This window comes from Oncorhynchus kisutch, linkage group LG29 (genome assembly GCF_002021735.2).
Source record: "Oncorhynchus kisutch isolate 150728-3 linkage group LG29, Okis_V2, whole genome shotgun sequence".
Taxonomy (NCBI): Eukaryota; Metazoa; Chordata; class Actinopteri; order Salmoniformes; family Salmonidae; genus Oncorhynchus; species Oncorhynchus kisutch.
In genome coordinates this window covers 13620323-13635689 of record NC_034202.2, presented here as the reverse complement: position 1 = coordinate 13635689, position 15367 = coordinate 13620323, and the positions used below count along the sequence as shown (strand labels likewise).

The following is a 15367-nucleotide window of genomic DNA, read 5'->3' as shown; positions in this document are numbered from 1 at the left end:
CATTGTGTGCTAGGAATATGGGACCAACTACTAAACTTTTGACTTTTTTAATACACATGTAAGTGAATTTGCCAATACCTTTGGTCCCCTAAAATGGGGGGACTATGTACAAAAATGCTGTAATGTCTAAACGGTTCACCCAATATGTACCCTCAAATTAAACTCATCGATATTGTATCATTTCAAATCCAAATAGGTTTTTGAAGAGCAGCTTGTTCTCTCTCTGGATGATGATGAGGAACTTCCAACATTACAAACAGGTAAGATATATTTATCTGTTTATCTCTATCTCAATTTAATTTCAATTTAAACAGCTTTACATATGCTGCCCAAAGCAAGTGAAATAAACAGTAAACGTTACACTCAGATAAGTTCCAAAAGAATAAAGACCTTTCAAGTGTCATATTATGTCTATATACAGTGTATACAGTACAAAATGGAAAATAAATAAACTGGTTGTATTCACAATTGTGTTTGTTCTTCACTGGTTGCCCTTTTCTTGTGGCGACAGGTCACATCTTGCTGCTGTGGTATTTCACCCAACAGATAGAGTTTATCAATTTTGATTTGTTTTTCAATTCTTTGTGGGTCTGTGTAATCTGAGGGAAATATGTGTCTCTAATATGGTCATATACATTTGGAAGGAGGTTATCAACTCTGTTTCCACCTCATTTTCTGGGTAGTGTTCACATTTTTGTGTTTATTTTATATTATTGAACCTTTATTTTCCTTGGCAAGTCAGTTAAAAACAAATTCTTATTTACATTGACGGCCTACACCTGCCAGACCAAGACAACGCTGGGCCTATTGTGCGCCGCCCAATGAGACTCCCAATCACAGCCGGTTGTGATACAGCCTGGATTCGAACCAGGCTGTATCTGTTGTGACGCTTCTAGCACTTAGATGCAGTGCCTTAGACCGCTGTGCCACTCGGGAGCCCTGTCTTCTCTTGAGAGCCAGGTCTGCCTACAGCAGCCTTTCTCAATAGCGAAGCTATGCTCACTGAGTCTGTACATAGTCAAAGCTTTCCTTCATTTTGGGTCAGTCACAGTGGTCAGGTATTCTGCCACTGTGTACTCTCTGTTTAGGGCAAAATAGTATTCTAGTTTGCTCTGTTTTTTTTTGTTAATTATTTCCAATGTGTCAAGTAAGTATATTTTTTTCTCATGATTTGGTTGGGTCTAATTGTGTTGTTGTCTTAGGGCTCTGTGGGGTGTGTTTGTGAACAGAGCCCCAGGACCAGCTTGCTTAGGGGACTCTTCTCCAGGTTCATCTCTTCATCAGGCTTTGTTATGAAAGTTTGGGACTCACTTCCTTTTAGGTGGTTGTAGAATGTAACTGCTCTTTTCCGGATCTTGATAATTAGTGGGTATTGGCTTAATTCTGCTCTGCATGCATTATTTGGTGTTTTATGTTGTACACTGAGGATATTTTTTCCAGAATTCTGCATGCAGAGTCTCAGTTCGTTGTTTCTCCCATTTTGTGATGTATTGGTTGGTGAACGGACAACAGACCTCTCAACCATAATGGGCAATGGGTTCTATAACTGATTCAAGTATTTTTAGCCAGATCCTAATTAGTATGTCAAATTATATGTTACTTTTGATGGCATTGAATGCCTTCTTGCCTTGTCTCTCAGATCCTTCACAGCTTTGAGGAAGTTATCTGTGGCGCTGATGTTTAGGCCATTTAGTTTTTTTGTGTGTAGATGGAATTTGTATTTGTGGTCCTGTCAACTGGACCTTTTTTGGAACACCATTATTTTTGTTTTACTCAGGTTTACTGTCAAGGCCCAGGTCGGACAGAATCTATGAAGATCTAGGTGCTGCTGTAGGCCCTACTTGGTTCGGGACAGAAGCACCAGATCATCAGTAGACATTTGACTTCAGATTCTAGTAGGGTGAGGTACTGCAGACTGTTCTAGTGCCCTCACCAATTTGTTGATATATATGTTGACGGTGGAGCTTAAGCTGCACCCCTGTCTCACCCCACGGCCCTGTGGAAAGAAATTTGTTTTTTTGCCAATTTTAACCGCACACTTGTTGTATGCATTTTCCCATGCAACACCGCTTTCTGTCAATTTGTATAGCAGACCCTCATGCCAAATTGAGTCAAAAGCTTTTTTTAAATCACCAAAGCATGAGAAGACTTTGCCTGCGTTTTGTTGGTTTGTCATACAGTAATTTGGTAAAAAGCCAATTTGACATTTTCTCACTACATTGTTTTCACTGAGGAAATGTACGAGTCTGCTGTTAATGATAATGCAGAGGATTTTCCCAAGGTTGCTGTTGATGCATATCCCATGGTAGTTATTGGGCTTAAATTTGTCTCCACTTTTGTGGATTGGGGTGATCAGTCTTTGGTTCCAAATATTGGAGAAGATGCCAGAGCGGAGGATGATGTTAAAGTATAGTTAATTGGAATTTGTGGTCTGTATATTTTATTATTTAATTTAGGATACCATCAACACAACAGAACTTTTTGGGTTGGAGGGGATTGTATTTTGTCCTGTAGTTCATTCAATGTAATTGGAGAATCCAATGGATTCTGGTAGTCTTCAACAGTTGATTTTAATTTGATCATGTATATGTTTTTGCTGTTTGTTCTTTGTTATAGGGCCAAAAAGATTGGAGAAGTGATTTATCCTCTCTCTCTCTCGAAGTAAAGACAGTTAGCGTGTAAGTGAGAAGGTGAGAGAGCAGATTCTGATGCTCTCAGGAGTTCTCTGTTGTGAGTAAGGAATGCAATGCAAGTAAAAGCACCCGATGTGTTACTCTGGGATGCTGGCCTTCTAGGCAGAGTTCCTCTGTCCAGTTTCTGTGTTCTTTTGCCCATCTTAATCTTTTATTTTTATTGGCCAGTCTGAGATATGTCTTTTTCTTTGCAACACTGCCTAGGAGGCAAGCATCCCGGAGTCGCCTCTTCACTGTTGACGTTGAGACTGGAGTTGTGTGGGTACTATTTAATGAAGCTGCCAGTTGAGGACTTGTCTGTTTCTCAAACTAGATACTCTAATGTACTTGACCTCTTGCTCAGTTGTGCACCGGGGCCTCCCACTCCTCTTTCCATTCTGGTTAAGGCCAAGTTGGCCCTGTTCTGTGACAGGAGTAGTACACATTGTTGTATGGGATCACTTTTTTTTTAAGACAATTAATGCAAGGGCTCATCTCACTCTGCTGCTGGCTCCTTCACATTGTTTTCAACACCAATATGCTGGTTAACTTTGCTATTATACCTATAGCAATGTGGTTTATAATTTTTTACAATTTATTTAACCTTTATTTTACTAGGCAAGTCAGTCAAGAACGAATTCTTATTCACAATGACGGCCTACCTGGGAACAGTGGGTTAACTGCCTTGTTCAGGGGCAGAACAACATATTTTTACATTGTCAGCTCGGGGATTTATTCCAGCAACCTTTCGGTTACTGGCCCAACGCTCTAACTGCTCGGAAAGGGCACCAGCTCAACAGTGCACTGATGTTTCAGAACAGCGGACAGCGACCGCTATCCAACGAGGGAGAAAGCTAATTTGTTATAAAATTATATTGTTTGACCGACCAGTCGACTAAATTGGTTCAGCCCTAATTCCTACACTATGGACTTCAAGGTAAATCTCAGCTTTGTGAAAAAATAAAATCAAGAAAATCGATTATGTACCATAGTGATTCAGGAGTAACATAAAACAGAATAATATACCCCACCAACATTACACAACCTTACAGAAAACTCTCAAATTGCTGAAATGAGTCAATTAATTAAATGATTAGAGAATAATCATAATAACTGATAACTAAAATAGCAATGTTGAGATGTATTATACAGTGGGGCAAAAAAGTATTTAGTCAGCCACCAATTGTGCAAGTTCTCCAACTAAAAAATATGAGAGAGGCCTGTAATTTTCATCATAGGTACACTTCAACTATGACAGACAATGAGTTTTTCTTTCTTCAGAAAACCACATTGTAGGATTTTTTTATGAATTTATTAGCAAATTATGGTGGAAAATAAGTATTTGTTCAATAACAAAGGTTTATATCTATACTTTGTTATATACCCTTTGTTGACAATGACAGAGGTCAAATGTTTTCTGTAAGTCTTCACGAGGTTTTCACACACTGTTGCTGGTATTTATGCCCATTCCTCCATGCAGATCTCCTCTAGAGCAGTGATGTTTTGGGGCTGTTGCTGGGCAACACAGACTTTCAACTCCCTCCAAAGATTTTCTATGAGGTTGAGATCTGGAGACTGGCTAGGCCACTCCAGGACCTTGAAATGCTTCTTACGAAGCCACTCCTTCGTTGCCCGGGCGGTGTGTTTGGGATCATTGTCATGCTGAAAGACCCAGCCACGTTTCATCTTCAATGCCCTTGCTGATGGAAGGAGGTTTTCACTCAAAATCTCATGATACATGGCCCCATTCATTCTTTCCTTGACATGGATCAGTCGTCCTGGTCCCTTTGCAGAAAAACAGCCCCAAAGCTTGATGTTTCCACCCCCATGCTTCACAGTAGGTATGGTGTTCTTTGGATGCAACTCAGCATTCTTTGTCCTCCAAACACGACGAGTTGAGTTTTTACCAAAAGATTCTATTTTGGTTTCATCTGACCATATGACATTCTCCCAATCTTCTTCTGGATCATCCAAATGCTCTCTAGCAAACTTCAGATGGGCCTGGACATATACTGGCTTAAGCAGGGGGACACGTCTGGCACTGCAGGATTTGAGTCCCTGGCGGCGTAGTGTGTTACTGATGGTAGGCTTTGTTACTTTGGTCCCAGCTCTCTGCAGGTCATTCACTAGGTCCCCCCGTGTGGTTCTGGGATTTTTGCTCACCGTTCTTGTGATCATTTTGACCCCACAGGGTGAGATCTTGCGTGGAGCCCCAGATCGAGGGAGATTATCAGTGGGTCTTGTATGTCTTCCATTTCCTAATAATTGCTCCCACAGTTGATTTCTTCAAACCAAGCTGCTTACCTATTGCAGATTCAGTCTTCCCAGCCTGGTGAAGGTCTACAATTTTGTTTCTGGTGTCCTTTGATAGCTCTTTGGTCTTGGCCTTAGTGGAGTTTGGAGTGTGACTGTTTGAGGTTGTGGACAGGTGTCTTTTGTACTGATAACAAGTTCAAACCGGTGCCATTAATACAGGTAACGAGTGGAGTACAGAGGAGCCTCTTAAATGGCTGTGAATGCGCCCTGAACGAGCCTACACGTTCTGCCGTTTCCCCAAGGTGTCTGCAGCATTGTGACGTGTTTGTAGGCATATCATTAGAAGATTGGCCATAAGAGACTACATTTACCAGGTAAGGCCCGGTGTCCTTTGTCGAAATTGGTGCGTAAATCTTCAGCTGCAGCCATGTGATTCAGAGGAGAGAGGAGACTTCCACGAACGATATATAATCGAAGAGATATGTGAAACACCTTGAGGATTGATTCTAAACAACGTTTACCATGTTTCAGTCGATATTATGGAGTTAATTTGGAAAAAAGTTTGGCGTTTTGATGACAGAATTTTTTATTTTTTTTGGTAGCCAAACGTGACGAACCAAACGGAGCGATTTCTCCTACACAAAGAATCTTTCAGGAAAAACTGAACATTTGCTATCTTAACTGAGTCTCCTCATTGAAAACATCCGAAGTTCTTCAGAGGTAAATGATTTTATTTGAATGCTTTTCTTGTTTTTGTGAAAATGTTGCCTGCTGAATGCTAACGCTAAATGCTACGCTAGCTATCAATACTGTTACACAAATGCTTGTTTTGCTATGGTTGAAAAGCATATTTAGAAAATCTGAGATGACAGTGTTAACAAAAGGCTAAGCTTGAGAGCTAATATATTTATTTCATTTCATTTGCGATTTTCATGAATAGTTAACGTTGTGTTATGCTAATGAGCTGCGGGGATAATTACACTCCTGGATACAGGTTTTTTTCATAGCTAAACGTGATGAACAAAACGGAGCGATTTGTCCTAAACAAATAATATTTTTGGAAAAACTGAACATTTGCTATCTAACTGAGTCTCCTCATTGAAAACATCTGAAGTTCTTCAAAGGTAAATTATTTTATTTGAATGATTTTCTTGTTTTTGGGAAAATGTTGCCCGCTGAATGCTAACGCTAAATGCTACGCGAGCTATCATTACTGTTACACAAATGCTTGTTTTGCTATGGTTGAAAAGCATATTTTGAAAATCTGAGATGACAGTGTTGTTAATAAAAGGCTAAGCTTGAGAGCTAGCATATTTATTTCATTTCATTTGCGATTTTCATGAATAGTTAACGTTGCGTTATGGTAATGAGCTTGAGGCTGTATTCACGATCCCGGATCCGGGATGGCTAGAATCAAGAGGATAAATCCTGTTAGGGCTAGGCAGAATACTGCCCACTTTGGAGGAATTACGTGCCCATAGTAAACAGAAAACAAATCTGTCCAAAATTGCTAATATATGCATATAATAATTATTATTGAATAGAAAACATTCTAAAGCTTCTAAAACCGTTCAAATTATGTCTGTATGTAAAGCAGAACTCACAGGGCAGCCATTCTCCCAAACTGTCTCTGTCATCAGGAAAGTTGGGCCAACTGTGACGTCTCGCCCCCACCCTTCCCAACCAGCTACGGATCTGGGAACAGTTTCTATCTCTTCAGCGAGATGTCTTCTTTCAATAGGGCGTTTCATTGTGAGAATCGCGCATGCTTTGACCCGTTGGCGGGCAAAAGCATTGGTGTCACGTGAAAACACATGCACTTTCATGCGCGTTTTGCACCTGGAGTTCCTTTTGTTCCAGGAATCACTACACGATACCGGTTTGTCTGTTCGAGTTGAGAATTGTTTTGCACGTTTAGAACATCCTAAAGCTTGATTCTGCACTTAGTTTGACCAGTTTAGTCGACATATAATATGTAATTTTGAAGTTTTGATGCGCAACCCCTTGAATTTTGGCTGCATTTCAGTCGGAATTTGTTGCGTTTGAGAACACAAAGACACAGACTTGAAAACCAAATGCAGTTTTTGGTACGTATGACTCCTTACACGACTTATGATCGAAGACCATCAAAGGTAAGGGAATATTTATGTGGTAATTTTGTGTTTCTGTTGACTCCAACATAGCGGAGAAATATTGCTAATGTCTGAGCGCCGTCTCAGATTATTGAAAAATGAACGATTTCTGTAACGTTAAAAATAAATGTGACAAAGCGATTGCATTAAGAAGGAGTGTATCTTTCTAACTATATGTAGAACATGTATATTTAGTCAAAATGTATGATGTGTATTGCTGTTATCTGGCGTTATCATAATTTCTCCGGACATTTGAGTAGCATTTTTTGAACATGGCCGTCAATGTAAACAGTGATTTATGGATATAAATTGCATATTATTGAAAAAAACATAAATGTACTGTATAACATGTCCTATTACTGTCATCTGATGAAGATTTTCAAAAGGTTAGTGAATTATTTCTCTTTTAATCCTGCTTTTGTGATTGCATCTTTTGTTAGACAAATATGGCTATTTAAATTAGCCGTATCTTTGGTGGTGGTTTGACATAAATATGTGCTATGTTTTCGCCGTAAAACATTTTAGAAATCTGACTTGCTGGGTAGATGAACAAGGTGTTTATCTTTCATTTGAGCTATTGGACTTGTTAATGTGTGGAGGTTAAATATTTCTAAGAATATTTTTGCATTCTGTGCGCCACTGTTTCAGTTGAGCAGGGGGGGTGGTACCCCTTGGGGAACATGGTAGCGTGAACAAGATAAGGAGACAATGGAAAACATTGCCTCAAATTTAGCTCATTTCCTGTTTGAAGTTTCATCTTGGTTTCGCCTGTAGCATCAGTTCTGTGGCACTCACAGATAATATCTTTGCAGTTTTGGAAACGTCAGAGTGTTTTCTTTCCAAAGCTTTCAATTATATGCATAGTCGAGCTTTTCGTGACAAAATATCTTGTTTAAAATGGGAACGTTTTTTTTATCCATAAATTAAAAGAGCGCCCCCTATATCCAAGAAGTTAAAGAAGAGGTTACAGGTCTTTGAGAGCCAGAAATCTTGCTTGTTTGTAGTTGACCAAATACTTATTTTCCACCATAATTTGCAAATAATTTCATAAAAAATTCTACAATGTGATTTTCTGGATTTTTTTTCTTCTAATTTTGTCTGTCATAGTTGAAGTGTACCTATGTACCTAAATTACAGGCCTCTCGCATCTTTTTAAGTGGGAGAACTTGCACAATTGGTGGCTGACTAAATACTTTTTTGCCCCACTGTAGGTGATGAATGTTTAGGGGAACACTACAGACTTTGACTTTGTGGCACAACAGAAAGGTCAGTGTACCTCAAATCCAGAGGATGTGAGTTCAAATCCCAGGTGGGCTCATATTTTAGCAGAACAGTGATAACATGTGGAATTGCACTTTTTGGAATTGCACATGTGAAATGTCACATGTAAAGTGTAAAAAAACACATGTTTTCACACGTGAAGTCATGTTTAGTGTCCCAAAGCTGCATGTTTTCACATCATTTCATATGTGAAATGGAAATGGAACAGTAGTGGAGAGGGTAGCAAGTTTTAAGTTCCTTGGCATACACATCACAGACAAACTGAATTGGTCCACTCACACAGACAGCATCGTGAAGAAGGCGCAGCAGCGCCTCTTCAACCTCAGGAGGCTGAAGAAATTCGGCTTGTCACCAAAAGCACTCACAAACTTCTACAGATGCACAATCGAGAGCATCCTGGCGGGCTGTATCACCGCCTGGTATGGCAACTGCTCCGCCCTCAACCGTAAGGCTCTCCAGAGGGTAGTGAGGTCTGCACAACGCATCACCGGGTGAAAACTACCTGCCCTCCAGGACACCTACACCACCCGATGCTACAGGAAGGCCATAAAGATCATCAAGGACATCAACCACCCGAGCCACTGCCTGTTCACCCCGCTGTCATCCAGAAGGCGAGGTCAGTACAGGTGCATCAAAGCTGGGACCGAGAGACTGAAAAACAGCTTCTATCTCAAGGCCATCAGACTGTTAAACAGCCCCCACTAACATTGAGTGGCTGCTGCCAACACACTGTCAATGACACTGACTCAACTCCAGCCACTTTAATAATGGGAATTGATGGGAAATGATGTAAATATATCACTAGCCACTTTAAACAATGCTACCTTATATAATGTTACTTACCCTACATTATTCATCTCATATGCATACGTATATACTATACTCTATATCATCGACTGCATCCTTATGTAATACATGTATCACTAGCCACTTTAACTATGCCACTTTGTTTACATACTCATCTCATATGTTATACTGTACTCGATATCATCTACTGTATCTTGCCTATGCTGCTCTGTACCATCACTCATTCATATATCCTTATGTACATATTCTTTATCCCCTTACACTGTGTATAAGACAGTAGTTTTTTTGGAATTGTTAGTTAGATTACTTGTTCGTTATTACTGCATTGTCGGAACTAGAAGCACAAGCATTTCGCTACACTCGCATTAACATCTGCTAACCATGTGTATGTGACAAATAAAATTTGATTTGAAATTTGAAATCATGTGGTTCAAAATGTGATAACATGAAACTACACTGTTTTTGTCATTTACGGTACATTTCTACAGTAATACATCAAAATATATTTGTTAAATGCGCCGAATACTACAGGTGATATGCTTACTTACAAGCTCTTAACTCTATTTCTTGAACTGCATTGTTTGTTAAGAAAATATTTACTAAATAAACTAAAGTAAAACAAAAATATTTACATGACAATATGCAGGGTGTACCGGTTCCCGAGTCAATGTGCAGGGGTACAGTTTAGCATTTGCCACGGTGATGCAACCAGTCAGGATGCTCTCGAAGGTTCAGCTGTAGAACCTTTTGAAGATCTGAAGACCCATGCCAAAACCTGAGCGGAAAAAGGTGTTGTGCCCTCTTCAAGACTGTCTTGGTGTGTTTGCACCATGATAGTTTGTTGGTGATGTGGACACCAAGGAACTTGAAACTCTCGAACCGCTCCACTTCAGCCCTTTCGGTGTTAATGGGGGCCTGTTCGGCCCTCCTTTTCCTATAGTCTATGATCAGCTCCTTTGTCTTGCTCACATTGAGGGAGAGGTTGTTGTCCTGGCACCACACTGCCAGGTCTCTGATTTCCTCCCAATAGGATGTCTCATCGTTGTCGGTGATCAGGCCTACCACTGTTGTGTCATCAGCAAACTTAATGATGGTGTTGGAGTCATGCTTGGCAACGCAGTCGTGGGTGAACTAGGAGTACAGGAGGGGACTGAACACGCTCCCCTGAGAGGCCCCAGTGTTAAGGATCAGCGTGGCATACGTGTTGTTTCTTACCCTTACCACCTGGGGCGGCCTGTGAGGAAGTCCAGGATCCAGTTGTAGAGGGAGGTGTTTAGTCCCAGGGTCCTTAGCTTAGTGATGAGTTTTGTGGGCACTATGGTGTTGAACCCTGAGCTGTAGTCAATGAACAGCATTCTCACATAAGTGTTCCTTTTGTCCAGATGGGAAAGGGCGGTGTGGAGTGCGATTTAGATTGCGACATCTGTGGATCTGTTGGTGCGTTATGCGAATTGGAGTGTGTCTAGGGTTTCCGGCATGATGGTGTTGATGTGAGCCATGACCAGCCTTTCAAAGCACTTCATGGCTAATGACGTGATTGCTACAGAGCGGTAATCATTTAGGCAGCTTTCATTCGCTTTCTTGGGCATGGGGACTTATGGTGATCTGTTTTTAAAACCTACATGTTTCGGACTCGATCAGAGAGAGGTTGAAAATGCAATCTTAGTCCTTTATTGATGCTTTGCCTGTTTAGATGGTTTGTCTGAGGGCATAGCGGGATTTCTTATAAGCGTCCAGATGAGTGTCCCGCTCCTTGAAAGCGGCAGCTCCATCCTTTAGCTCGGAGCGGATGTTGCCTGTAATCCATGGCTTTTGGTTGGGAAACGGTCACTGTGGGGATGTCGTCGTTGATGCACTTATTGATGAAGCCAATGACTGAGGTAGTATACTCCTCAGTGCCATTGGATGAATCCCATAACATATTCCAGTCTGTGCTAATAGGATACTGTACTCCATTTTCAACTGTTCTGCCTGCGGCTATGGAATCCTGACCTGTTCACCGGACGTGCTACCTGTCCCAGACCTATTATTTGAACATGCTGGTCATTTATGAACATTTGAACATCTTGGCCATGTTCTGTTATAATCTCCACCCGGCACAGCCAGAGGAGGACTGAACACCCCTCATAGCCTGGTTCCTCTCTAGGTTTCTTCCTAGGTTTTGGCCTTTCAGGGAGTTTTTCCTAGTCACCGTGCTTCTACACCTGCATTGCTTGCTGTTTGGGGTTTTAGGCTGGGTTTCTGTACAGCACTTTGAGATATCTGATCAGATAGCTGATGTACGAAGGGCTATATAAATACATTTGATATTTATTAGTGTTTTGCTATCTATTTACTGTCAATCACAATGCAGTTGGTTACCTTTTGACCCATTCTGCAACTTGCAATTGCATTTAAACTAATAGGATACTTTCAATGCACTTATGGCACAAACTGCTTTTAAAAAATCCTTCAATTTTTGTAGTAAATTACCTGCTACTGTGGAAATAACTTTTAATGTATTTCTACAGCTGAACTATATTTTCTCATTAAATACACAACAGCAAACTATATTCAGGAAGTACACAGAAATTCCAATTCATTTTTTCCCATTCCTGGACATTTAGGAATTGCGTTTACTTTCTGAATTGACTTGAACTTAAATGGAATTGAACTCAACATTGATTAGCACACTTGGGATGCTACTACACCTGGGAATTGAACTCACCACCTCTCAGGTGACAATAACCTCAATTTCCTGCTTCGCCACCAGGTCTGTGGCCATGACAGAAATCGGCCACATATTTATTGACAAGAATACATTTATGCACTTTGCTAAACATTGCCTGGAATCATGTCAATAATTGTGCGAACATTTGACAACTCCAACTAAAAAGTAGCATTGCTCAGGGACACTTGACATTAAGGCCAAGATTCAATCAGATCAAGCCTAAACACGTGATAGCCGATACCTGCATAGCTGGTGTTTTGGCACAGTCGCAGGTGTAACTTCGTTAGAGCTGTCAAATTGTTGAACTTTGTTGAATCACCTTTGACAGCAATTACAGCCTCCAGTCTTCTTAGGTATGATGCTACAAGCTTGGCACACCTGTATTTGGGAAGTTCCTCCCATTCTTCTCTGCAGATACTCTCAATCTCTGTCAGGATGGATGGGGAGCGTCGCTAAACAGCTATTTTCAGGTCTCTCCAGAGATGTTCAAGTCCGGGCTCTGGCTGAGTCCCTCAAGGACATTCAGAGATTTGTCCCGAAGCCACTCCTGCGTTGTCTTGGCTTAGGGTCGTTGTCCTGCTGGAAGGTGAACCTTCGCCCCAACCTGAGGTCCTGAGTGCTCTGGAGCAGGTTTTCATCAAGGATCTCTCTGTACTTTGCTACGTTCATCTTTCTCTCGATCCGGACTAGTCTCCCAGTCCTTGCCACTGACAAACTTCGCCACAGCATGATGCTGCCACCACCATGCTTCACCGTAAGGGATGGTGCCAGGTTTCGTCCTGACGTGACGCTTGGCATTCAGGCCAAAGAGTTCAATCTTGGTTTCATCAGACCAGAGAATCTTGTTTCTCATGTTCTGAGAGTCTTATGTGCCTTTGGGCAAACTCCAAATGGGCTGTCACGTGCCTTTTTCTGAGGAGTGGCTTCCGTTGGACGACTCTACCACAAAGACCTGATTGGTGGAGTGCTGCAGAGACGATTGTTCTTCTGGAAGGTTCTCTGATCTCCAGAGAGGAACACCTCCCTGAGCAAGGCCCTTCTCCCCCGATTTCTCAGTTTGGCCGGGTGGCCATCTCTAGGAAAAGTATTGGTGGTTCCAAACTTGTTCCATTTAAGAATGATGAAGGCCACTGTGTTCTTGGGGACCTTCAATGCTGGAGAAATGTTTCGGTACCCTTCCCCAGATCTTTGCCTTGACACAACCCTGTCTCGGAGCTCTATGGACATTACCTTTGACGTCATGTCTTAGTTTTTGATCTGACATGCACTGTCAACTGTGGGACCTTTTATATTGACATGTGTGTGCCTTTCCAAATGATGTCCAATCAACTGAATTTAACACAGGTGGACTCCAATCAAGTTGCAGAAACATCAAGGATGATCAATTGAAACAGGATGCACCTGAGCTCAATTCTGCGTCTCATAGCAAAGGGTCTGCATGTAAATAACGTATTTCTGTTTTATATTTTATATACATTTGCAAAAATGTCAAAACAATTTTCTCATTGTCCTAATTATTGAAAAAATATATAATTTAATACATTTTAGAATAAGGCTGAAATGTAACAGAATGTGGAAAAAGGGAAAGGGTCTGAATACTTTCCGAAAGCTTAATGTTTAGGAACATAGCACATTAACTGGGATGACATTCACTCTTATGGGACACCAAAAAGAGCCAGCTGAAAGCCATGCCTAGAATACGCCATGCCTTCAATCTGCTGATAGGCTGACCCTGTTACAGTATTCTGCCTTTCAGCAAGTGATGTGTATGTTGTCAACAGAAGAGTCAGTTATTGGCAAGGTTGCTAGTGGCAGCACTTGTCCTGTAGGTTACTGGCAACATTCTTCCAGTAAGTTTTGTGACGTTTAGTTTCCAGTTAAGAAATGACATTCACAGCAACTTTTGGGAACAAGTTGCCATTAATTTACTGGGAAATGCACAATAACCTAAGCTCATTACTGACACATTCTCTTACCGAGTTTGCTGAACAGACCATGTCAAAGGAGGTGCTCTACTTGCATCGGCATAACCATCAAACACTTAAACTTCTACAGCACTTCCACTGACGTTTGGCATAAATACTATTATTTCATCATGCCACCAAATATGCTAATGAGGTCCACCAGTACAAGTGCAGTAATGATCACACCTTATATAAAACATATTGGGTAGAAAATGTCTCATTATACCTACAAGGTACTGAACGGTACCATTTGAATTCATATGTGTGCGAGTGAAGTGTACAGTGCCTTCAGAAGGTATTCACACCCATTGACTTTTTCCACATTTTGAATATCCCTTTGAGCACGGTGAAGTTATTAATTGCACTTTGGATGATGTGTCAATACACCCAGTCACTACAAAGATACAGGTGTTCTTCCTAACTCAGTTGCCGGAGAGGAAAGAAACCACTCAAGGATTTCACCATGAAGCCAATGGTGACTTTTTAAAACAGTTACAGTTTAATGGCTGTGATAGGAGAAAATGAAGGATGTATCAACAACATTGCAGTTACTCCACAATACTAACCTAAATGACAGTGCAAAAAGAAGGAAGCATATACAGAATTTAAACATGTATCCTGTTTGCAACAAGGCACTAAAGTAAAACTGCAGAAAATATAGCAAAGAAATTAACTTTATGTCCTGGATACAAAGTGTTATGTTTGCTACAAATCCAATGCAACAATTTTCAAGCATGGTGGGGGCTGGATCATGTTATGGGTATGCTTGTCATCGGCAAAGACTAGAGAGTTTGTTTAGGCTTCCAACATACACTGGGAGACAAATTCACCTTTCAGCAGGACAAGACGACATTGAATGTTCCTGAGTGGCCTAGTTACAGTTTTGCCTTAAATCTGATTGAAACCAATTTGACAGAGCTTGAAGAATTTTTTTAAATAATAAATTGCAAATTTTGTACAATCCAGGTTGGCAAAGTTCTTACAGACTTACCCAGAAAGACTCACAGCTGTCGAATAAGTCAAGGGGTATGAAATATTTCGGAAGGCAGTGAACCGTTGACCTTTTTGTACCCCAGGTAACAACGTGGTATCCTAACCATTTTTGTACCCCAGGTAACAACGTGGTACCCTAACCATTTTTGTACCCCAGGTAACAACGTGGTACCCTAATCATTGCTTTTTTAATATATATAGAATGAATAAGTAACCAAGAGGTTGCAAGTTCAAATCCTCAAAGAATGAACTCTACGTCAAGTGTCCTTGGGCACTGCTAGTTTTACATTGATTGTGATTATTTGACAATTATTAACTTTATTCTGGGCAGCTTTTTTTGCAAAGTGCTGAAATCTATTCTTGCCAATAAGTCTACGGCCATATCTCTTTCCCGCTCGCAGATCTGGTGGTGTCATTGCACCCTCGCAGGACATTTCAGGTTGCTAGAGATTATTCGATTATTAGTTAAAATCCTGTTTAAGGCTGTCCTGTTTAAGGCTGAGTGTGGTCACAGTATGAAATTATACAAGATTCCTTACACTAATTCAAATT

At 40.8% G+C, this 15367-nt stretch overlaps 1 protein-coding gene across 4 annotated transcripts in view; it reads left to right on the top strand.

Moving 5' to 3' along the window:
- arhgef28a (Rho guanine nucleotide exchange factor (GEF) 28a) overlaps positions 1 to 15367 on the top strand; it is a 127004-nt gene that overhangs the window by 57119 nt on the left and 54518 nt on the right. For all 4 annotated transcript variants that reach the window (XM_031808824.1, XM_031808823.1, XM_020466279.2 and 1 more), the window contains exon 9: positions 197 to 260. In XM_031808824.1, coding sequence (XP_031664684.1) covers positions 197 to 260 — 64 coding nt within the window. The remainder of the gene's footprint in view (positions 1 to 196; positions 261 to 15367) is intronic.